Source organism: Prionailurus bengalensis, chromosome A2 (genome assembly GCF_016509475.1).
Source record: "Prionailurus bengalensis isolate Pbe53 chromosome A2, Fcat_Pben_1.1_paternal_pri, whole genome shotgun sequence".
NCBI lineage: Eukaryota > Metazoa > Chordata > Mammalia > Carnivora > Felidae > Prionailurus > Prionailurus bengalensis.
Window position 1 is genome coordinate 124272350 of NC_057348.1, and position 26131 is coordinate 124298480.

General features: G+C 40.8%; 1 protein-coding gene across 2 annotated transcripts in view; it reads left to right on the top strand.

Moving 5' to 3' along the window:
* Positions 1–26131, top strand: part of BMPER (BMP binding endothelial regulator) — a 250315-nt gene that overhangs the window by 54366 nt on the left and 169818 nt on the right. For both annotated transcript variants that reach the window (XM_043589236.1, XM_043589235.1), the window contains exons 4-6: positions 3294–3376; positions 7264–7354; positions 11513–11595. In XM_043589236.1, the coding sequence (XP_043445171.1) occupies positions 3294–3376; positions 7264–7354; positions 11513–11595 (257 nt within the window). The remainder of the gene's footprint in view (positions 1–3293; positions 3377–7263; positions 7355–11512; positions 11596–26131) is intronic.

The window sequence follows — 26131 nt, forward strand, 5'->3', positions numbered from 1 at the left end:
TTCATTGAAGCTTGTGGAATCTGAGAAACTTTCTGTCATCAGAAGAAAACTAATGAATATTTATAAATTCCCATGTCAAAAGTTGATTTAAAAGTATTTAAAGAAAAAGGAAAAGCTACTTTACTGGTTGCCTGACCATTCCTCTGTCCCATTTACCCACCCTTTCATTTAGTTCCTGAATCGGCTGTCCTTTAATTTCAATCTCAATGCAAAGGATATTATGGAAAGGATATTATGCATTAGAAAGTGCCTGAATAATATCACCCATCTAGAACTGGATGTGAAAGGACCTAAATTCTCCACACCCAGCGTGGAGCCTCACGCAAGTTCAATCTCATGACTGTGAGATCGTGACCTGAGCCAAAATCAAGAGTTGGACACTTAACCAACTGAGCCATCGAGGTGCCCCGTAAATGTTTGTTATAATTTGACAGAGTAATTTTATGCCTATTACATATAATACAAGAAATTGGGCTTCTATTTTGTGTTAGCTCTTTAAATGGAATTTTTTGAGTAGCTCATTTTTATTATATTTTTGAAGAGATCAGTCCACATTGGATTGGAAGAACAAAACCAAAGCAAACTGTCTTTCACTGGAGGTAGTTTGAGAAGCACTGCCTTGAGGTATGATGGAAATATATTTTTGCTTCTCTTTCTACCCTGGCAAGAGATATTTAGTATATTCCTCCTGTGGGGTTTCAGTAAAAAAAGAGGGGCAAGACACTGCCTGTCTTCCCTATTAGCATAAAATCGGTGGCAAATATAATTTATTATAAAGAAATTTGCCTTACACAAAATAAGAGATAACATGAGGTAAGCATGAGGTTCTCTTTGATTTTATGTATATGTAAGTCTTCACATAGCTCATGTTAGTGTCTTGCATTAAATAACATGTTTATCTTAGAACAGAAATCCAAAGTGCGGTGAAAATGTCCATTTAAAAAGTATTTTAACCCCAGGAAGTCCTTAGATACGCAGTCTGCTAGAATGTTTGGTGTCCTGGGTCTCCGTACTAGCTGATGTTGGCGAAAGCAGGTAGAAAAAGGAAAAGGCATGGACGGTACTTGCTAAAGAGATTAACACAAATGTTTTGAGTCTATTCTGTTGTTCAGACTCATCCAACGTTTGGGAAAATCTGTTCCACGGACTCAGCTGTGGTAGACTGACATGTGAACATGAAGCAATGAGCACTTCACAGTTTGACCTTGGTCTTTGTATGTTAAACTACAGTGGAGGAGCCAGCCTTCCAACTGACACTTACTTGAGGGAGAAAGCATTGCTAGGTTCTCTGCACTGTGGACCACTTGTTTGAATACCTTTTATCCCGTATTGAGTGGAATAATCCAGAGAGGCCTGTCCCACTCCTGGGACCCTTCACGCATGACCTGGCATTGTGTAGGAACAGTCTCTTGGCTGGCAGTTCCTGCCTGGTCTATATGGTTTTGTAGTGTACTTCCTCCTCCAAAGTAAAAAAGGCAAGATCTTTGCTCGCTCTATTAGCAGCAGAAAATCGCCCTTTCTTTCAGTTTTTTTTTTTTAATCCAGAGGATGAAAATATATAACATATTTGGAAACTCCACTGGCAGACTTGGCAGGCGTTTCATATTTACTTGGACTTAACATGAATTGGATTTGGTCCTCTGATTTCCCCGCCTCCATCTCTCGGAACAAGTTATTTATTATCCAAGTGAGTCTGTGTTAGTGGATCAGACATGCGCATGGAACATCTATTGTAAGTGTGTTTGTTCAGTAAGATTTATGCTAGCCCAAATTGTTTTATATTGGTTTTCATTGTTGAAAATTTACTGTATTCATTCTTGGTTTGGCGTAAGTATTTGTAAGTGTGCTAGGGGTTCCTGTGGTTGAACATTTTATCACTGTAACACTTCATGCAAAGGAAATTAAAAAATATATAGTGAAAGCATTTCCCTAATATGTTTCCAATCAGCTGTGTACTTCAGTAATTTGATTTGTAGGAACTAGAGAGAAGAGTATTACTGAGCTCTTTTCAATCATTCATAATTCTCTGAGAATTCAGATCGTGGTTCCAAGTTATGAAATTTTCTCTTGAAATTTTCTTCAGGACTTTAGGATTCTTTTTTGTGTGTGTAAAGAGGGCTTTTATATTTTATTTTATTTTATTTTATTTTATTTTATTTTATTTTATTTTATTTTATTTCATTACCACAGCAGTATCTAAAAGAATTCAGGGAAGGAGGTATGAGTCTTCTGTCTGTATCTTGGACAAGAAAAACTGATGTGGATTGAGGTTGACTGGCTTGTCAGAAGTCAGTCATTGGTACAGAGAGGCAGGACTTTTTATTTCTGCGTTATCCCGTGTATGTGTTCCTGCTTCTGTACTCCTTGGGCTAAGCAGTCAGACTGTAATTCCTAAGACCCTTTGCCTGGTGGGCTCCTCATAATCTAATATACAGTGACTAGTGACATAGGCAGTAACATCTTCCCTGAAAGTGTACCACACAAGGTGGAGGGCGATATTTGGTCAAGCTAAATTAAGATCTAGGCTGTGATCCTCGTGCCATTATTTCTTTGGCTCTTTCTACAGGGACTTAAGCTAAATGGCTTGTTTCCTCTTTTGAGGATCTCTGGCCTTTGACTTGTTTTTGCCAATGAATGAACATGACTTCTGTTTTGGCTGGTGAATTAACTTGTGATAACCCATAAATTTATGGTTTCCGATTTCCTTAATCTAGTTCACTACTTAAAGTAAGATCAAGGTGAAATGTGAAATCATAGCCCTTAAACTGGGAGGCAAGAGATGGGAGGTTTTCATCTGGTGAAGACAGTAGCTTGCCAAGAGTCTTAGATACATATAGAATTTCATAATCATTTCCTGTATTTTAATATCCTGCTTTTCTTTCCTACCATGTTTTAACCTTCCCTCTTGACCTTCAGCAATTTTGTGTTCATTTAAGCCTTATGAAAAATCCCCTTTCACAGTGGTGATTTTAGCCCTGGTGCTCCTCCTACGTCAGTGAGCATAAAGTCATGAGGTCATGCATTTTGGCCAAGAGAGTACATCAATCCATGCTTTTCCATTTGAAAACATGGTCTTGGGGGTTAATCTGCTTAGTAGTCAAAGAATTAATTTAAGTGAGAACCAAGTGGATATTTAGAAGGCTTAGTTGTGTTTTGGAGAAAATAGCCAAGGAACATGATGGTTCCTGCTATTGCTAGTCCTGGCTTAGAAGACATAACTTCTTTTGCTCCAAAGAAAAAGGAAACACATATTCACTCTTGGTCTTTTTCCTGCTTCTGTGTTTCACATTTAGGTTGCACCTATGAAGGAAGTACCTATAACAGCTCGTTCAGATGGCAGAGTCCTGCACAACCCTGTGTTCTACGTCAGTGCCAGGTAAAGTCTATTTTATTTTCCACTGAAAAGGAATCAGTAAAGTCTTTCTCAGAAGCACCTTTTAGACAGCACAGAAGGAAACCAAAAAAAAAAAAAAAAAGTGAAACAGAAATGAGAAACAAATAAAAACACAACTGTATCCTTATACATATTTATTGTGATGTTCACCATAACAAGACAGGCACAGAGTAGATATTATATCGCACTTGCTTCCAGAAACATGCAGTGGAATTGTTCACCATTGTTAAATTGCGCCTGGAAAATCTCCGGAAAGATGTATATGTCCTTGGGGAAAATTCATGTCTTCCTGTGAGTCAACTTTGTGCAAAACATGAATTCCTGTTAGCAGAAAGAGGTATTGTTAGAGGATATATGTTTTCCTTCTCTGATTTAGAAACATTTTGAACGGGAGCCAATCTGTAAGCTTATTAAATCAAAGCAATTAGTACACTCTAACCTCAATGATTTCAACATGACAAATTTGAGAAACACCAGTTCAATTCCTAAGGAGCCCACTGTGGCTGGTGCTGGCTGCTCTCTGCCAAGGGCGCTGATTCTACAGGACTCTAGTTGTTATAGGGCTTCAACACAGCAAGAGAAACTAAAGGAGAAATGAAGAATCTAAACATTCAAACTCCTTTTCTTATCTCTCAGGAAATAATTTTAAAAATGCTCATCTAATTTCGGCATTATTTAAAAATTCCCTATAGAGAAGATGTTGTTAAATCATTTTACCCCTAGTCCCCTTTTACTGTCCCGGGATACGCTCTTGTGTTGAAAGGGGAAAGAAAGGTTAGTGTAATAATGCCTATTACTCTTGGATCTTATCTCAAGTATATTGACATTTAGTTTATTGAAATCCGACTTTTATGTAGCCATGCTGCTATATACCCAGAGTGGGCACACTCTCTCCTAAGGTCATCAGTTATTTATTTGGCTAAATATTCATATCATTTGTGTAGTAAATCTAAATTATTTGTGAAAATGAGCAGGAGACAGAACAGATACCAATAACAGATTAATGGAATCAATAAATATTTGTTGAATTTTTGCTCTGAGAGCTGTAAATTCATGCTTCATGGAACAAAGAGATGAGAGCAGTGAGTTGTAATAATATCAAAAGTCCACAGTCATTCTAAAATTTGCACCACCCCACCCCACCCTGCTTCTTGACCAATGAAATTTCCCCTCCTTCAGAGGGGCACTCGGAAAGTCCTGCTTGCATGGAATTGAAACAAGACAACCCTCTGTCTTTTGGAGTATAGTATAACATTTTTATGCAACAGCCAGAGGTCTTGAATATCCCCAAATTGCATGGAACAGTGGTGACGTTTGCTACTTTCGGATGAAGACTTTGTTTGAATTAAATGAAAACTATTCCGTGGGAGGAAATAATTTGTAGACCGAGTAGCACATGAAGCCATTTTCAGTTGTGGACACTGAAACTCCTAGTGCCTATCATCTTTGGTCACCGGCTACTCATCAGGCCCACAGAGAATGATGTGGGAATATCCCATTATTATTGGAAGAGATCTCAAGGACTAACAGCCCTGGGAGTCAGGAAGGGCTGAACTGCAGAATAGAGCCCAGAGGGGATGTTATCTACCAAAGATGAACTTTTGCCTTTTCATTTTCCTTCTTTAAAAAATTTTTTTTTAATGTTTATTTTTGAGAGAGAGAGAGAGAGAGAGAGAGAGTAGGGGAGGGGTAGAGAGAGGAAATGCAGAATCTGAAGCAGGCTCCAGGCTCCCAGCTGTCAGCACAGAGCCCGACGTGGGGCTCAAACCCACAAACTGAGAGATCACGACCTGAGCCTAAGTCAGATGCTTAACCAACTGAGCCACCCAGGTGCCCCATTCATTCTCCTCCTTTTGAAAAACTTTGCCTGAGTCCTACTTGCCAGTTTTAAAACATCATTTCATTCAATAGTCCTAAAAGCAACCCTCTAAGGTAGTTGTAAAAGCTCAGCTGGCACCTTCCCACTCCTGCTTATTTTCTTCCTCTGTTAGGGAATGAAACCTCACCTGTGGGTGCGGGAAATAGCCACTTACTGGTACCTCAGGGAGGGCTTCACTTAAGACACTTCTCTGCACAATGAGACAATTGCGAACTCTCTAAGCTCTTCCCTTCTCAGGGCATGAAATCAGTAACAGAGGAGAGAGTGCAGTGTAGTGAGTGAAAAAAAATACAGGCTCTGCCACTCACATAACATGTTTCTTTCTCTAACCTCTCAGTCTTGTCTCCTGTGAAGTGAGGATGGTACATCTCATAGAGTAACGTAAGCAGTAAGTCAGTCTGTGGTTAAAGACACTTATGGTAGAGGTATGGACTGGGCACAATAGGTGTACCAGGCAGGTGACAGGTAGTCTGACTACCTGGTTTATTTCCATTTGAGCTGAATTCTAGCTTCTTTCTTCTATCCTCCTACCAAAAGAGTTCCGATGGTGAAAAATTTACCTTTATTTTCCACTTTTACTTTTCCTACTAAAGAGAAAAATCTGAAGATCACAGACAGGAAATTCATGCTGGGAACAAATCTGAATCCTCCATCTGGATTGCAGATACTGAAGGGAAATTGATCTTGGGCCATAGCTTTTTGTATTGCTTCAGTTATATAACTGAAGCACAGATCCTTTTTTGATGTGGTATATTGTGATATTTTGACTGTTGTTCTTTTCTTTTCCAAATGTGATATAGACCACAATAAATTCCTCTGGTAGTGGAATCTTCAGGCCTGACAGATATGAAGATATTTAGGATATAACTTTCCTTGTTGGATTGAGATAATATGGTAGCAGACAGGATGAAGAAAATTATCCAGTTGTCAAATTGTTAATTTTTTTTCTTAGCATGTGCCACCCCTCCCTTCAAAACAAAATTAAACACACACACACACACACACATACACACACACACAAAATCCACTTATAAAATGGACAGAGAATATGGAGAAAATTCTTCAAAGGCTAACTCTGAAAATTAATTTAAAAAATGTTTCAATTGACATTAAAATACTAGAATCCCAAGATCCACTTGCAAGTGAGTCATTTGATTTCATCATTAAGATCTAAAGGCTCTATTTTTCCATATATAGTTTGAACTTTAAAGTAGTTGTATCTTGCGGCGCCTGGATGGCTCAGTCAGTTAAGTGTGCGACTTCAACTCAGGTCATGATTGGTGGTTCATGAGTTTGAGCCCCGTGTTGGGCTCTGTGCTGACAGCTCAGAGCCTGGAGCCTGCTTCGGATTCTGTGTCTCCCTTTCTCTCTGCCCCTTCCCCACTCTCTCTCTCTCTCACACACACACCAAAATAAATAAACATGAAAAAATTATTTTAAAAAAGTAGTTTTATCTAATCTCATCGTTTGATTTTTGAGAGCCAGGCTTTCTATGTGAGGCTGAGTGAAGGCAGAGCTGGCCTTGTTATTTCTAGAAGTGTGGTAAGGAATTAGGTCTCCAGATGCCAGGCTGGGGTATTATGCTTGTACTCTGTGCCTCATAATTAATGGCTTAAAGTAGAATAACAATTATAGAAAATAGAGTAAGTGTTGACAACTTAAAACAATTGTGGATGAACGCTAGACTCTGTCAACTACCGACTGGCAGTAAGACGGTCTTAAATACTAGATTTAAAAGAAAGAAATTTGAGCCAAAGAGAAAGACTGAGGACAGGGTCAAGACAGGATTTGTGCCCTGAGTTCGAAAGCATCAGGGGTGTGAGCCGGGAGATGTGACCTCATTTGTGCCATGTCCTCTGGACTTGTCACCCACCTTCCTTTGCACTCTTGTGTTTGGACTCTTCCCCTATGCCCTTGGTTACTTGCCCAAAGTGAATCGCTCCTCAATGGGAATTCTGGGCTGACATGTTTGTGGCGTTCTGTTTTTCAGGAAGGTGTTGTCACAGAGTCTGAGGTGCGATGTGTTGTTCATTGTAAAAACCCTTCCAAGCATCTGGGAACGTGCTGCCCCACATGTCCAGGTAACATTCTCAGGAAGGGAAGGCTGCTAGACTCCCCGGTACAGCACATCACTGTGAAATCTCCGTGAGCTCTCTCAAGAGTGCAGGATTCTCCCCCTCCTGACTGGAACTTTCCTCACTTTGTGTCTGTGTACATAACGGGTTTAGAGAGCAAACTCCTTTGCACAGAAATGTCCGGTTGGACTCTCTGGTGTGCCCAGCGTGAATGCGATGTGCTGTAGGTCTTGGCACGTGGGTGCTCCAGGCTCCAGAGGCCTGCTTTCCACTCCACAGGGCCACAGGTAACGCTTACTTTGGAAGGAAAAGCTGTGGCTTTCTCTTGTTTCCAGAAATGTCTTTTTACTGCTTCATATTGCAGTATCTTGGCTAGAGCTTGCCTTGGTGATGAGGTGACCAGATGTTTTCTGAAAACTGAGAGCTGGGTCCCTAAGTGAATTTAGCTTAGGGTTTTGCCGGTCTCAGTTTTCGGTGTGGTGCAATGAGTTGAATCCACTGTCTTTTTAGGGGGCCCCACTGCCTAGCTGACAGCAAAGGATCTTTCCCTTCCAGTGGCTAGAGTGTTTCCTTCTACTTTTCTGAACAGGATTACAAAGGCCTCCTGCATCTTTTCTTGCCCTTAGGTACAAGCCCAGGGATTTTGAGGTGAGAGATTTTTTTCTGATCCTTTAAGCCCCTGGCCCATGCTCTCAGACAGATGTTCTGAGTTTTGGTTTTACTCTCAGTGCTTTTCCTCACTGGAGGCGATACTCACAACCAGTACCCAGTTTCCAAGGGGCTTTCTGTTCTGCAAACCTTCCTGGGGAATGGCTCAGTACTATGCTGAGATGCTCTGCAAACATGAGCCCTGCTCCCTCTGTAGGCAGCTGCTTCCCCTCCCCCGCCCAAATACAGTCTGAGATGAGCCTGGACCTGAGTCCCTGTCAGAGAATCCAGTTTTTTCTCATCTTTGAATGACAGTAAAGACAGCTGCTCTCCACTACCTCTAACCTTCCTGAGTTCCCTGGACAGTCTTTTTTTGAGCCAGATTTCCTTTTCACCTTGGGATTTCTGTGGAGCTTGTATTCTTGGACGAGCTTACAAGAAGGCCAAAAATTGGTGGAAAGTAAAAGGTTTCTTTCCATAATCCAATTATTTTGTATCTATCAAACAGTTAGCTTGTGTTCCTTTTGCCTCTGAATGCATTAAATGCTTTGTATTATGTAACCATACCCTTAAATGCCTAAAGGGACCTTATTAAGTTAGATCAGTAGTTCTCTAGACTGCACATTAACATCACCTGGGAAGCTTTAAAAAATAAATCTTGATGCCCTGGCTGCATTTCAGACCAATTCCATCAGCATCTCTGAGGGCGGAATCCAGGCCTCCCAGATAATTCCTATACACCGGCAAGCTTAAGACTGATAACAGAGCAAATTTTATATGCCATGTAGATTTAAAATTTATTGTAGCTCTTAAATATGAATTCAGTTGTGTTGAAGAGACTGCTGCTTTATTGGTACAGAATCAACTCAGTGTATGTAACATTCCTCCTCAGTTACGAGATCGTTGTGTTTTTAGGCTGCCTTTGAAAATGTGGGTATACAAAGAGCTGAGTGAGTTTATTTCAGCAGTTGAAGTTATCATATTTGAGCAACTGCTTCTTTCGCTTGGCTTTTGGTTGAGTTCCCTAGAAGGAAAGCCTGAACTCTGTGCTTCCACATACTGCAGTGCTAAGCCCTCCTGACCGTCCAGGGAGGGATGAGTTATGTCCGCAGTTCGCACAAGAAGAAATTAGATCCAGTGAGAATAAGGACCTCTCCAAGGCCTGTGAGTTGGAGTTGGGGCCTGGTCCCTTTTCTTTCTTGGCCACTATACTGCACTGCCTACTTCTCCCCTCCGCCCCAAACGCACACTGTAATAATTGTCTGCTTGGGTCCAGATGCCCTGGGAGACAAATCTTTAAAAGCTAGCTTGCCAGGGCCACACACTGGCCCCCTGACACCTCGGCAGGCTGTGTGCCTTTGGTGATGGGGTCAAGAATCAACTCTGTTCTCTGTCTTTAATTTCAAAGGCCAACCTGTGGGATGTAAATCAGAAGACTCAGAAGAGGCCACATCCAGACTGTATTATCATTTGTCTTGGGAGGGAGGTCTCAGCCAAGTCTAGGTAGGGACAGTCAAGGAAAGCCATGGGGTATTCTCCTTGGTAATTCAGAAGGACTGACATCTGTCATTGATCACAGAATGGTATTCTGCATAATGACAAACACGTACAGTCTGCGGTCGGTTTCTTCCTGAAACAGATTTCAGGACATTCTTGTTGTCGGTTCTTTCCTTTTGTCTGACTCTTTACTCAGTGATGGTGGGTTGTGATGGGAACAGTTTACATAGAATTTTCATTTAAAATTCCTTTATTTAAGTTGTCAAATGTAGATTGTTGTGGTTGATCTGTCTGGCAATCTGTGACAAAACCAGTGTGCAAACACATGAAAGAATTGAAGACCCTTTGTTGGAAGCGTGCTTTGAAAGGAGACAACTGGGCACCTGCCATCATTAACAATGCTGAGATACAGCCTCTGGGAGGGACCCAAGTTTACTGAGTCTTTCTGCATCAGCAGGAACAGCAAAGAGGTGGTTGTGTGCTAGCTCTGGGTGTGGGTATCAAATAGACTTTAAAACCACAGTTTCGCTCAGTGATTTAGCTTCAGACTCAGTAGCATTTGTTTTCATGTCTTTCAGTTGAACAAAGGGCTCCATTTCTAGATTTAAAATGAATAGGTCCTGTAGCCAGATTAGGTGGTTATGGGTAATACTTGTTTCCTTTTATCAAGAACCAACTGCTTCAAGAGTTTGGTGAGTTCTGTCGATGACTTCAGGTGGCAGGCCTTTAAATACTCTCAGGGGCATGAGTCAGTCTCTCACAAGAGCCCCCTTTGCTGATTACTGGCACTACTGTGTTCGTTCTGACACTGTCTATCATGTGGAAAGTGACCTCAGCTATTCTGGCAAAGCATCTTGTGAAGACAGTCCTGAGGAAAGTGTCAGCCATAAGCTGACAGTCTTCTCATGGCCTGTTTGGCACAGGGGTTACTGGTCAGCCTGTGTTTCAAGTCGTTTGTGGGATTTCTTAAGAATACGGCAGTGTCCTGGATACCTGGGTGGCTCAGTCAGTTAAGCATCTGACTTCACCTCAAGTCATGATGATCCCATGGTTCATGGGTTCAATCCCCGCGTCTGGCTCTGTGCTGACAGCTCAGAGCCTGGAGCCTGCTTTGGGTTCTGTGTCTCCCTCTCTCTGTCCCTCCCCTGCTCTCTCTTTCTCTTTCAAAAATGAATAAACATTAAAAAAAAAAAAAAGAATACAGCAGTGTCCTGAGGATCATTCTGAATTGGAGACACCTCCTGGGCTTTTCATCCTAGTTTTAGCCAAACTTAGTGGCTAAGCCTTTTTAATATCACATAGGGTAGGTCTGAAAAACTGTGTGGCATCTCCTTCCCTGCCTTTTCCCCTTCCTGCCCTGGTGCCCGACCCTGTGTGTGGTGCAACTGGTAGGTCAGAGCTGAGTTTGAATATCAGCTCTGCCACCTGCCAACTGGGTGAATTACTTCCTCTCTCTCAGCCATATTTCCCTCATCCATGGAGATAATTACAAGAGTCCCCACTTTGTAGACTCACTGTGAAGATGGAATGAGATCAGGGATACAAAGAGCCTGACAGAGGCTGGATATTCCCTGGATACTCACCAAGTGGTCATGTCATTTGTGTCATTTGCTGGGTGTGGCTCATTGTGGACTTCTCTCACTTGGCCTTCTCCTGTTTGCCTCTTCCAGCCCCTCTGGGGTTTAGTTCCCCTGGCTGTGGTCAGGGTGGTCATGGGGAGTTCCTTAGACTTGTAGGGCTCGCCACTATCCAGTGTTCCCCCTTGGGCTGACCTGGCTTCCATCATCTTATTTGCTTTCTAGCATCTTCAGGTTTCTGGACTCCTGTCACTCTTTTGTACTTTTTTTTTTTTAAACTATGAAGTGATCTTGTCCCTGGTTAAAGAGGATACTCTGCCAGGTAGAGGCGGAGGTGGAGGTGGGAGCTAGATGAGGGAGATGGATGAGCAGTGGACAGAAGCATCGTGTCAAGCTGAGCAGAGGCTCATGCCCTAATTCTAAACTTTTCTTTGCTTTCTAGGTTGTGTGTTTGAGGGTGTGCAGTACCGAGAAGGGGAGGAATTTCAGCCAGAAGGAAACAAATGTACCAGGTGTTCCTGTGTTGTAAGTACTGCCCTGGATGCTCTAAGGGTGTCCCTTCTGGTTCATTGTGGGTGAGATCCACCAAGAACAGCCTTGAGTTTCTTTACAGTCTTTCCTCCTCTCCCTCCAGATGTGGACCCAAGGAAAAAGTCTGCTGCTCTAGGGCAGGTTTCTCAATCTTGGCACTCTTGCAATTCTGGGGTGGGTAATTCTTTGTGGTATGGACTATCCTGTACATCGTAGGGTGTTTAGCATTATCCCTGGTTATGACGCATTAGGTGCCAATAGCACTTACACCCCTCAGTTATGATAACCAGAAATGTCTGCAGATGTTGTCACATGTCTCCTGGAGAGCAAGATCACACCTGGTTGAGAATCACTGGTTTGAATGAAGATTGAGGGAGGGAGGCTGGTTTCCCTCCACTGCCTTCTTCTTTGGGAAGATTTGGGTTCTCTCTTCTTTGGGGCAGAGAAGCTTCTGGCTGAGGCAGCTGTTGAGTTATTCAGTGTAGTCAGATGGGAAGCAGATGGGGATAAGTGCAGCTTGCTTCAGTGTATTCTGTGGGGCAAGAGAACCTAATCTGAGGCTTGGTCATTTTCACTGGTGGGGGGTGGGATGGATTGGAGGAAATGACCACTAAACTGTGGATTCAGAGCAGAGTAGGGACAAAGCCATAGACTTGCCTTTCTAAGAATTTTTGACTTGAATTCATATACTGAGGATAGCTTCAGAGTGCTTAGGAATGAAAGAAGAAACTTGGCGTATGCTATAATTTTAAAGGGATCTTTTTAATAAATGTATTTTAAATTTGGAGTAAGATCATTGGTGGTGATGATGGTGATGGTGACGATGGGGAATCTAGTCTTATTCAGTGCTCCAGGTTATTTACAGTAGGGAGTTAGCACAACCATATATTTTTAAAACTTTTAATCTTTTATAATGAAGAACATATAGTATGCATATCAGAATATTAAAAAAACATACATAGAGAACTTCAGTATCCTAATTTCACCAAGTAGAATCAAATGTGAACCATCATAAATCATAGTCTTAGCATTTGCCATTGCTCTGCATGTCTTTTCTAAAGTCTTTCCCTCTCCCTACATGAGACATGCACACACAACCTAGACAGTCCATATTAAGGTAAACATGACCAAGAGTGATGGTTTTTGTATGGGGGAAAAGAAGGAAAGAAAGGAAGGGAGGCAGAGAGAAGAGTATATAAAAAGTATGTAATATGAGGTATATAATACCCATAATACTATAATAATATACAAAAATACAAAAGTAATTTCCTGATAAACAGAAGTTTGCATATTCAGACTCAACTGCCATGTTTTTCTCCTCTTGCTAATTATGTTTAAATAGTTTTATGTTATTTTTATGTAAATAAGCCATTAACTGCTGCCCATGTCTTAATTTTATTTCTTCCATGTTGGTAAAGTTTTCTGATAATTTTTTTTAAAATTTAGTCTCATTCTTTTGGGTAAATTGAAGAAAAACAAGACACATTTCAGTAGGAAATTTTAAATCTGCATCTGTATGAATTGTCTTTTCCATAAAGGTGGGCCAAGGTTAGGCAGCTAAGCCTCCTTGGAGAGGAAGTTCAGCAGGTGGCAGGAGGATGGAAGGCTGCTGCGGTTTTACTGGTGACAATCACACAAAGTTATCCAATGTTGGGAACTGTGAATGAGTTTAGGAATTATATGTACAGGGGCCACAAACTCAAATGTGCTCAAGGCATTCAGATCTCTTGTGTTTGTAAACACAAGTATGCTGAACAAAACATACCTGAGAGCCAAGTTCAGGTGCCTGGAAGTCCTGCTTCCATTTTCAATTGAAGAAATAAAAATCCAGAGATGTTACTTGCCAAAGCTTTCCTGCTAGTGAGTCTTCTCCAGACATATATTCTGTATCTTTTCTCTATTCCTGTATTTTAATTTCCTAATTTCCTAATCCTGTATTCTTTCTAGCTCTCTGTGTTGCCACCCTTAACGCATAAGGGGCAGTGAATGGCTTTTTCTTATGTTCCTAATGTCAGTTTTTAAGCTAATAAGATAAGTAGAAGAGAGGAGGGAGCTCTTGCTTGGGGATCGGACATTTGTATGCAGGCTTGGATATGAGGAGGGCCCCGAGAGCAGTTTTTCTTTTTGTGGACACAAAAATTTGAGGTGTAAGCTTTGTCTTTTTGTAGCTTGTTATTAAAATAACCTCATTTTTAATATTCTTTCACTTTGCTGCCTTTTGATGTAGTACCCTAAAAGAAAAAAAAAGGTAATGTCTTGGCAGCAAATGGCCCTGTTCTTGAAAGTGATGACTACAGATGTTTGCTTTAGAAGTAACATTGCAAATGTACAGACTGGCCCAGGGGTATGTATGTGGGATCTGTGTGCATATATATTTGTATGTGTGTACGTCTATATCTACAAGTGTATATATCCACATAACTATACAAATCTATATAAACAAGCTTATAAATATAAATGCAAACACACACATTTACATGTCCAAGTTTGGATTCCCCCAGAAACAGGCCCTGAGATAAGGATTTACATGTAAGTCATTTCCTTAGAGAGGACACTGGCAGAGGAGTGTGGTGATGACTCTGGGGAGGGAGCGGAGGCACCCTGGCGAGGGGGTGTCACCAAGCAAGTATCCTTGTACCCAACCAAGCAAGTATCCTTGTACCCGACCAGAGTGCACTCCTGCCGGACAAATTTTGGAAGCCAGTATGAGATTCATGCCTCAGAATTTCCTGCTGAGAGGTGAAGAACATGAGATATGTTTACAGCAACTCCCTTCTACTCCAGAGGGGTATCGATTGGGTACCAACATGAGCCTGCCACTCAGGTGACAAAGTGGCCTCTAGCAGTGAGAGGAAGAAGCACAGGTGCTGGCCATTGGGAGTCTGGCATGCACATTCATGTGGTAAGGGTGAGAGGATGGAGGTGGGGCAGCAACACAGTCAGCTACGGCATATTTGTATTTGTATATGTATATGGCACACGTACACACATGAACTATACATTAATATTTTCATATCTCTAAATATGTATGGTATATATGCATACACACGCATATACCCATATGTATATATGCATGCACATGTCTTTAGAACACTGGACCATCAGTGTTTTCCTTTGCTCATGCTGCTGGCCTGGTCTGGAACTCCTTTCTTTTCCTTCTTCACCTGGTGAGTGCTTGAGCTTTCAAAGTCGGTTATCACCACCCCACTGCAACTAACTCGGTGACCACTTCATTCCCCAGATGGTAGCGACCGCAGTTTTCTCATTTGTGTTCCTAAGGCTCTCACTGGCTAGCTCACCTGCCGTCTTTCCCTTCCTCCTTCTCTCACATGTGCGTGCATACACACACACACACACACACGCACCCACACCCACACCCACACCGCCCCCCCCACACACACTTCCAGGTAGCAGGTTGTAGCTTCTGCATGTCTTTCTAACCTCGCCACTGAGCACTGTGAGTGTTCAGTGTCACTAGTATTCTTCTTTTCTATTGCTGTCTTATGACGTAGGACACTAAAACCCAGTAATCGCTTCTCTTCCAGTGACAATTCTGCCCTTCAGAGCTGACCTGTGCCTTCTTGCCTGGGAGAATCTATTGTAGGTAGATATCCTGTTCTCATTAGGGTTCTGCCTGCCTGGGAGCACCCCATACAGAGTCATGCACATGTGAGGCATCCCCCGTGCGTACTCCGTCTCTGATGGATGACTTACCAACTCTCCGAGGTGCTCCTCGCTCTCAAGGAGATATCACATAAGCCATGTGGTGCCATGTGGCTTACATTTTACATTCGACCCTTTTTTGTTTCACTCTCTGAATTTGTGAAAATGGTCTACCCATGTTTTTGTGATGTGGTGACAGGGGCAGACCACCAGAAAAGACATTTCATCTTATTGAGATGGATTCCTTAGATAATGAAACAGATGCCTTGCGCATGATTTTACATCCTCGATTTAGGGCAGGCATTCCAGTATATACGGCATTCCAGACAGTTGAGAGCATGCTAACGTGTGACGATATCTGGGGAGGATTTCACAACCTCTTGCTCTTACTCGTTCCAGAAGCAGAGCATCTAACATTTTTAGGTGTGAATATCATCGTGACTCACAGAAAAATGCAGCGCTTTACTATCCCTTGTTAAACTATATAACCCCCATGTACCCATTACATAAATAAGAGAGCCAAGAGAATTACTTCTCCAGAGCCCTAATACTAATCAGGGGGGTGAAAACTGGAGTGCTTCTGGCTGTTCTATAGAGTTGTCTGAGTCATACTGGAGTGCGTTCCCTATGGCACGTGTTCAGTGTGAACAGGTCCTATGCTCCTTTTAAAATGGAAAGAGGAGGATTCTTTCCTAACACAGAAGCAAAGAGTTGTTTATAAAGTATACCAAGCATTGGTTAAAGTATACCAAGCAAAGAATTGTTTATAAAGTATACCGAGCATTGGTTAAAGCCTGCATCTGTTTCTTTTTTGTTTAAGTTTGAATTTTTACTACCTGCCTAACTGGACAGCATGCAGTTCCGTTTGCCTTTGTTTGGTCAAGTTTTCAGGGAACAGGATGGTGGCAGTTGGCACAGACATTTCTGTAAAACCCAATGTCTTCAGACTTGTAAGACTAAAGACCAAGGTGCCAATGAGAGATGTTTGTGTTCTCTTTTAGTAAACTATTTTAAGAACCCTATGGGCTCAGCGTTCTTGGAAATTCCTTACCGAAGGGAGTAAAGCCCACAGAGTTGTAGGATACTCTTAAAAGAGTGGCAAGTCCTCAGTCTGCAAAACGAGCCAAATTAACTGGCCAAGATCAATTACTTTTGCTGACAAAGGCGTATTAAGTTCAGAGGATTTTTACTAATAAACATGGGTTGTTAATGGGCTGTCTGTGATGAAGGAGCTGTACTTTATTGGCTCTTAGAAGCCATGAAGTCCATAAACACCTTTGCTCTCACTTACACTTTAGATATTGCAAAGTGCTGTCTCCCAGGGAAAGTGAAACTCCTAAGAAGGTTATTTGGAGAGAACAAAGAAAATGGAGATCTTCATGGTTCCCGTTCCCCTTAGACCAAATTCCTTAAGATGTTCTGCACAGCCTGGCTTGGCCCGACCTCTCCCCAAGCTCTCTGGCCTCATCTGTGGCCCTCCCACATTCTTTCTGCTCTGGCCCCTGGGCAGATCTTCAGGATCCTCATGACTCAAAGCGTGGACCCGACCAGCAGTGTTGGTCTTACCTGAGAGCTTGTTAGAAATGCAGAAGCCCAGGCCCTACCCCAGACCTACTGAATTGAAATCTGGAGTTTAATAAGATCCCTGGAGGATTTACTTGCCAAATAAAGTTTGAGGAGCATGGTCTAATATCTCATAGCCTTTACCTGGGCTGCCTTTTCTCTCCTTTCTTCTCCTTATCACCCCCCATGCTTAGCTAATACCCACTTATCCCACACTCGGAAGCCCAAACATTTCCTTTTTAGGGAAACTCGGTCTGATTCTCAAGATGAGATCAGGTCATGTTGCTAAACCTTTTAGGGCAGCCCATACTTTACTTCCCAAACATTTAAAATGATTTATAATTAGATTTGTTTTTTGCGACGATTGTATTTGACTCCGTGAGGGAAAAATGGTTTGTATCCTTAGTGCTTGATATGTAATGGGCATACGTAGTAATTGCTGAATTTATGAACAAATGACTGCTGAGTTTGATTTTCCTTTCTTTCCCCATTGCCTCTCTCTCCACTCTGCTAATTTAGTTTCCCCCTGCACGTTTAGTCTTTGCAGGTTCAGCAGGGAATAGAGAGATGCACATCACAGTAGATGAGCTCAGAAAGGAAGATGGATTTATGTTCAGCTGCTGTAGCACTTATAATAAATTGCTTTGTATGGAATGCAGATGACTTCCCTGGAGAGGTCTTCTCTGGAACGTGAGCCTTAAGCCTCAAAGATTCCTACTACTCATGGCAGCAGGAAGATGCAACCGCAGGAAGCACTTGCCAACTGTCAGGACCACTTGCTGTGGCAGAGCTTTGAAAAGAGAGCATGATTCGCAACTTTTAGAGTTGACCTTGCCCTGAAGTAAGGGGGAGACATGTCTGACCTCTCCCTGTTCCAGTGTGTTCGGCTTCGGATTGCACTTCCCTACAATAGGAAGCAGTGAGACATCTCATTATTTCTGTGGTCACGTGATGCCACGGCAATCCAAGTTACATATTCCCATCCACACGGCTGCTCCGCCTGCATGGGGACTTGGGACCCTCCATGCCTGAAACTTCTCACAGGGCCTCTCCCTTACTTGTTGTAATATGTGCAATTTGGCACATTTTAGACACAGCCTGTCATTATATCTTCCTTATCCACAGGGAGAAATTTGGCTACATCTGGGCAATAAATTGGAGAATTGAGCAATTATCAAGTGAATTGGATTAATGTGGGCAGTTTATCTAAATGGTGTGGGCCCCAAACCTTCAGAATAGTTTTCAAAAGTAGTCTGAAATGTTGGTATAATTGTTGGAATGTTCTGTTTTGCATTGTGGATGTACCAGCACCCTGAGGACAAAAAGTTCCTGGTTTTGAATAGTCAGTTGAAAAAAAGAGTCTTTTCTTTAAGATGTGGATAGCACTTGACCACTAGGAGGGGCCTCCAACTTGCTTAGAGAAGTAGCTGGTGCTATACTTATTTTTGGCTAGATCATGAGGTTCTGAATCCCGGTGTTTTATGTTAGAATGAATCGGAGCAGTTGTAATCTGTCAGCTAAGACTTCTCTTGGAAAGTCTATTGTAATGGCATTCTCTTTAGATAGAATCCATAAATGTACAACTGTTGTCATGGGAGTGTCAAATTCTTGCTTCTTGAAAATGCCACCAAAATAACCTGTTTGTGAGGCAAAGCCAAGTTTTTTGCTTACTGTGTTTATTGGTCATTACCTTGACAGAGGCTTAAAATAATGTTTTAGAAGGAAGAAGGCAAAGGTGAGATATTTATGAGCTTTGGGTGGCAGGATCTAGTTTAAGGTGGGTTTTTCACTGTAAGGTCTTGATTTGGAGTGATATACTGATAGACTCATATGATATACTAGTCTAGAATTGGTGGGAACAGCGAGGCCAGGGCTCCAAGGGGGATCTTAAAGAGTTCACGAGCCTCGTTGAGTTATCTGTATTACTAGTTGAGTACTTTTAAGGAGTTCCTGACATCAACAGGAAGCTTACTTTTTTTGATGTTAAAAAGTCTGGGGATAACTGTTTGAAATCCTATTTTAGCCCTGCCTCATGTGTTTTCAGTCCAAATCCTAGATTTTAGTCCCTATATATGTCTTTATTTTTTGTGGCTTCTAAGCTTCCTTATGCTTATTTCTTTATATAATTTATAACTGAAGCAGCCTATAAAGTTATTTTTCTACATAACATGACAGTTTTTCTAGATGACTGTTGAACATTTATAGGAAAACACATACTTTGAAAAGAGATAGCAAATGATTTATTTACAGGAGCATTATTGGTAGTAATAGCTACTTTTACTGTGTGTATCCTGTGCCAGATACATGTAATGATTTCACATTAATTTTCAAAATTGTCCTGCAATCCAGGGAGGTATTAGCCCCATTTTTTTTTTTTTTGGTGAAGAAACTGAGATTCTGAGTTTAAAAGCTTGCCTAAGATCAAAGAGCTAATAAGAATTGAAATCTTGAACTGCTTGATTATAAAGCCACATGTCATTTCTCTCTCATCTACCCTCCCTCCCCCTGACCAATCAGTGTAATTTTGAGATATTATGTATGATTATAGGCATTTGGAAGTGGGAAATGCCATTTGAATCTATGGAGTGAAGAGCAACCAGACATTTTGAGAGAGAAATAATGGTGAGGTGAGCATTTTTGGTGCAATTTTGGTGCAAGAGGTACAAACACAATAAAAGTGTGAATTACACTTCTCTCTCAGAAGTTCACAAGTCTAAGCAAGTTTAAACTCATACCAGATTTCAGCCTTGGGCATTCAGCCTAAGTATATGTCACCATGATGCCAGAGTGGATGAAGACCACATATCTGTTACCCTCACATCGGTTGGAGAACAGAGACACTGTGATCTATAGTGTGTTTCCTCGCCAAGAAATTATGAATACACAAAGAACATGTGATAGTTGCTGGGACAGAGCCAGTCTCACTGCCTCTGCTTCTAAAGAGATAGAAATAAAGGTTTATCTGATGGGGCCTATCTATCCCTTGCAGTAGTCACCAACAGAGTTGAAGCAGCAATTGGGAGAGCCTTCTTTAGAGATTATACAGAGGAGTTGGGTTCCCCTAGACATGAGTTTCAGTGGTTCTGTGAGTGGATATTTGTCCTCTAGGTAGAATGAAGGGGCAATTGTATGATTGCTTTTGAGCAGTTGCTTTTCTCCTATCCATCTAAAAGCAGATGCATTTACATATTTGAGTAGAGTTTGGTAAGAAAATGAGCTCGATTGGTTAAATCTCATCCCATTGTATCCTTGCAAAGATCATTCCGCCAATTTTTCCCCTCTCCCTTTTATACTCTTTAAGTTCTGTCACAATGATGAGCCCCCTTTATCTCCTAAAAATCCAGGAAGGATATTGATTTTACTAAATGCTGAAGAATTTCCCACTTGTTTAGCCATTCCTCCTTCCATCTTTTCATCCATCATTTATCTCTACAGCCAGCCAACCATTATTAATTTAACGATGGTTGTCTGCTATGTGTTAGTATATTAGGCACTGAGCACTCAAAGATGAAGAAGATTTCATTTTTATCTCCAGACAATTATAATCTATTGACTTGGGTATATTAAAAATACATCCCAGGGGCGCCTGGGTGGCGCAGTCGGTTAAGCGTCCGACTTCAGCCAGGTCACGATCTCGCGGTCCGTGAGTTCGAGCCCCGCGTCAGGCTCTGGGCTGATGGCTCGGAGCCTGGAGCCTGTTTCCGATTCTGTGTCTCCCTCTCTCTCTGCCCCTCCCCCGTTCATGCTCTGTCTCTCTCTGTCCCAAAAATAAATAAAAACGTTGAAAAAAAATTAAAAAAAAATACATCCCAAATTGAACCACCCTGCAGAATTTTTCGTGTACAAAGTATAAGATGATATTATATGATAATATGTACCAACTATATAAATTATATAATTTGTATAGAATATATAATTATATATAATCATATAATTATAAAAATTCCAGGTGGGATTCTGTCTGACAAGACAGATAGAAACAACTGTACAATTCAAAGATAATCACTGTTCATAGGATTTGATACATTTCCTTCCAACCTTTTTTCTCCATATTTACATATAGTTATAAAGCTAGATAGGATCACATTCTATATGCAGTCTTGTATCTTGGTTATTTTCATTTATCATTATATTGTGAACATATCTCCATCTCATTAAAAAGTCACCAAAAATATTTTTAATAGCTACATAATATTCTATCAGTATACTATGAATTATTTAGTCATTTTTTGGTATTAAAAAACTAATGCTGTTCTCAGTTTTCATGGTTATGAGTAAACAACAAACATCTTTGAAAATTAATCTTTCTTTGTTTCTCTGATTGTTTTCTTAGGCTAAACTCATAGAAGTATAATTAACGGGTCAAGGATACGAACACTTCTGTGTGTGTGTGTGTGTGTGTGTGCGTGCGTGTGTGTGTGTGTGTGTGTGTGTTGCTAAAATAACTCATGTAAGTGATGCCCTAATTTCCACCTCAATCTTCAACACATAGGTGTCTTGCACCAAGAGTGTTTTTTCATTTGTAAACCTTGTTTTCATTGACATTTTACTTCTGAAACTGAATATTATTCATATGTCAAAGTCTGTTGTATTTTTTCTGTAACTTGTGTTTTTATTTCTCATTTTTCTACCGAGTGCTTAAAGTTCTATTGAATGTATGTATGTATGTATGTATGTATGTATGTATGAAGGATATTCATCTCCTCCTTGTTATGCAAAGGTGTGTTTTCAAAAGCACAGACAAAAATGCTGTGTGTATAGTTGTACCTTAGTGTGTATGTTGCATGTTGGATACTGGCAGAGTTTGCCAAAAATCCTGTGTGTTCTTCCAATCTTTTCTCTTCCAATCTTGATCCAAACATATTAACAAAATGTGAGTCTACATTGTTACCTCTCAAATGTAATTAATCTGAGACTTTTCTTTGTTTAAGCTCCTCTCTTTCCACCTCTGACCCCTTCATTTTGAGACAGTGATCTTCTGTACCTGTTCCTAGGCTAAAGTGAAGCTATTCTTTGAGTTTCTACAATGCCTCTTTCCTAACCCACAGCTCTGCAGTCTCTCTGTCTCCCCACAGGTTTCTCTTTGTCTCGTGGCTCAGAGTGTGAAAGATCCCTCCTGATCCCTTCTCAGGCTGTTATTCCACTGGGACTCTTGTTTCCATCCTTTCCTACCTTCCCTCATTCTGTGGTTTAGATTTTGTTTCTTGTGGACAAGCATAATGTGCCTTACACCTTTGAGTGCAGTGTCTTGCATGTAGGAAACAGTAAATATTTGACTAAATGCCTGGTCTTACACTTTCTGATTGGAGTATCCATGTTCTTGGAAATGAGTTATACAATCTAGAGCCTTCTACCTTCCTACTTGGGACTTTGTTTCAATCTTCAAGGCAATGAGCTACATATTCACGTTTTTCTTTCATTGAGCATAGTGACTTGAAGGGTTTATGATAAATCTGTAGAGGGAAGAGAATCCAATCTAAAGTATTTTATTTTATTCTATTTTAATTTTTAAGTTTATTTATTTTGAGAGAGAGACAGAGAGACAGAGAGAGAGAGAGAGAGAGAGAGAGAGAGAGAGAAGAGGGGAGGTGCAGAGAGAGAGGGAGAGAGGGAGGGAGAGAATCCCAAGCAGGCCGCATGCCCGGTGTGAAGTCCAACGTGGGGCTTGATCTCATGACCCTGAGATCACGACCTGAGCTGGAATCAAGAGTCAGACACTTAACTGACTGAGCCACCCAGGCATTCCAAAAACTGACAAGGAGACTTCTAAGTGGCCGTGTTCAGAGGGAGGGGTGAGGGTGATGGCTCAGCCTCATGGGAGGGCAAGTGTCAGAAAGTATCTCTCTGTGGTGTGGGAGGAAGGGAAAGGAAACATCTATTAATAAAAGTAAAAAGAAATACTCCATTTTGTCAACAAAATAGAATAAAACATCAGTGTTATGATACTTTAGAATATTTCCAGATGTTTTGATCTTTTGTTTTGTTTTTTTGTTATTACCACGAAAACTTAATTTTTTAAAAAATTAGTACTATGGGTCTGCTCCTTGTTTCTGCTTTATGGCTCCCCCTCCCCTCCCTGTGTTCTTCCTTCCCTTTTCCTTTCCCTCCTGCTTCCATTCTCCCTGTCATTTCCAGACATCCTTAAGCTGCTGTGCTTTGATTCTCATCAGTATCTCAGCACGATAGCCTGTTTTAATAAAGTAGGGTAACTCACTTTCATTGCCATCTTGGTCTCTCCTTGAATAACCGTCCCAGAGTTCTGTACACATGAGATATTGAGGAATTATCTTTTGAATGAATTGATTACACATTTTGGCACCTTTTAAATGTCATTCAAATGTTCAATTTGGAGGGTGGCAGTGCTTTTGTGGTCCTGTGAATGGCTTCAATTACCACCATTCCCTTTGAGTGGAATTTTAAATGATACCACTTGTTTAATGTAAGCAGCAATGTGTTGGGATCGCAGGGAGCCACACAGAAGAATATTTCCCCTGCACACAACCAACATTGTCTTCTAAAGCTCATCCCTGAGCCTACACTGAGTCAGTGCAGTGAATCATCCCTTGTAAACCCACCTAAATACTTAGTGTGGTTTAGAAGGTCCAGCTTGAAATATCAAGCAGATTTTGCTATTTGGAAAGGGGACAGGCCTCCAGGATCTGGATGAACCTTCTGTACAAGGAGCACCATGAAATGTATAAACAACCCAAGTTGTATCCAGTGTCAAATATTATCTATCACACAGTTCTGTGCACTGCTGTTTTGTTCTAGGGCCTCTTCTGTTCCCTATGATACACATCAGCATCAGACAATCTGATCGTGATTAACAGTATTCTATTCCAGATGTCCTATGTGGGGACTTTTTAAACCTCTGAATATTGCTGGAGTTAAACACACACAAAAAACTGCTACTCATAAGGAACAAAAACAAAGGCCATAGTTTGTCCATGACATTCTCTTTAGTGAGGGGAAAAAACATACCTGTTTCATTTTCGGTCTGATTAAATATAAATTTGTAATGTAATCAAACATCAATAAAAGCAGTTATTCCTTACAAAGGAGTATACTTTGGTCATGTTTTAAGAACAAAAATTCAATAATAGAAAAGTTACTTTTTAATTTCAAAATGAGTATGAAGAATTACTCTCACCACATCATTCATATTGATACACATCTTACTTTTTTTCATGCTTTAATCTGACAAAACAAGCTTTAATATACTTTCACATTTTGGTTGTAGGGCTGTGTTGACTTTAGGGTTCTTTTCCCATACCAATCTGTGTTTATGAATGTGATTGGTAGATGACAGGAGTGAGAGTTCTTGACATTGGTGGGAAATGTGTTTCTTTTCAGCTTCAAGTTCAAGAAAAGTAGAGGGAGGGGACTCTTGAGAATTTTTGGTTTTGTTATTAGGTTTTCAGCATCCATAATATTCATAAGCAATGGACACAGCTGTCTTTAATAACTAAGGCCGCTAACTGAAAGAACAGAACACATGCCAGAAAAACATCAGGCTGTAAGGATTTTTTCCAATGCAAAAATTTTCATATGTTGAAGCAAGATTTCATTTATAACCAAACTGGATGTTTACTCTAAGTTTCTATCAGTAAGTAAAAGCATTTGACTAAGCACTAGGAAAAGTGCAGTGAAGTTTTTGGTATTTTTAAAAGTTTTCCCTTTGCTACTACATTGTTCTGGATGGTTTTAGAGCATGCAGATGTGTCCTGTATCCCTTAGGGGGCATTGTGGTGGGCAAAAGGTCACTGGCCAGGCTGAGGAGAACTGGGGTCCTGTCCTGCTTCTGGCAGGAAGGGCTTATTAGAACCTTTTCAGTTCTATAATTTCCCAACTCAGAAAAAGCTCTTAAATTTCCAAGGAAGTAAGTTATTTGATGGACTCTAAATACCAGCTAATAGAATTATTTTTTCTAATATAATAATAGGTCATCATTACATTTTAGAATTTACTTTTTTAAAAAAATTAATGCATTAATTTTTAATTTATTCATAGTGAAACTTGTTCTCTTTTTATACATATTCCATGAATTTTGGCAAATGCACAATTAAATGAGTAGTTAATACAATTATTTTTATTTTTCAACTTCTTAATGTTTATTGTTTATTTTTGAGAGAGAGAGAGAGCATGAGTGGGGGAGGGTTAGAGAGAGAAGGAGACACAGAATCTGAAGCAGGCTTCAAGGCTCTGAGCTGTCAGCACAGAGCCTGACGTGGGCCTCGAACCCATGAACCGTGAGATCATGACCTGAGTTGAAGTCGGATGCTTAACCAACTGAGCCACTCAGGTGCCCCTAAAATAGTTAGTATTATTATAAATTATGTTCAAAGATGCAAAAAGTCTACCTATTGTAGCTATACCACAACTTATATTAAAAAACTAAAAAGATTTTTGACTCCTAATCATAAAGCTTTTCTAAAATATCAAGACATGTCTGGTGCCTCTAACATATCTAGAATGAGGAGCAAGAGGATCTCATCCATTTTGGATCTTGTGAAGGTCTTTACTCATGAAATGTATTTGTGGGTTTTGTTTGCAGAACAATGATTAGAAGTAGAGGAAGCTTTTCTTTTTCCCCCTAACACAAAGGTAAGACAGTACAGCAGGAGGGGAGTGAGAGCCACGAATAGAACTCCAGTTGCTGGATTCTATCATTTATGTTGCTGAATGTGTAGGTTGTAGCTTATTATACAACCCTAGATTCATCGCTCAGAGATGGAAAGGCATTTCAGTGCCTTGACATGTTTCCACATTAGTATAAAACCAAATGGTATGGGGTTGAGGGTTTTCTGGAAGAGCGTTGAGGTTCTCTAAGGAGAGTCACCTGGCCTTTTCAGCTGTGTTTGTTTCTGGAGAGCTCTGCAGATGTTAAGTGTTGCTTCCTCATCCCAGGTGTTGTCCAAATGTTGGTACAGAAGAGGCTTGAGTTTTCCACAGGGTGCAGTAGCTATGACTGTAATATTAGTAGAGTCACGTGATAGATGACAGGTGAATACGGTATATTCCACCTGGGATCTGGCCCATGTGCCCTGGTGGGAGGACATAGTCTTTGGAATTAGTGGAGCGGGGTTTTAATTTAGCTCTGTTCTTTCAGCAAATGAATATACTTCTGAGCCCCACTTTCTTCATTCATAAAATAGGGGGCCATTTCTTGGCAAAAAATGGCCAGAAATCTTATGTCTTCTTCCTCCATCTAAACATGGTTGCCATAGCAAACAGGACCTACAAAGCTATTCCATGTAGGAAGAGTTTTATGCAAAATGGAAAAGATAAGGTTCTCTTGCTTCTT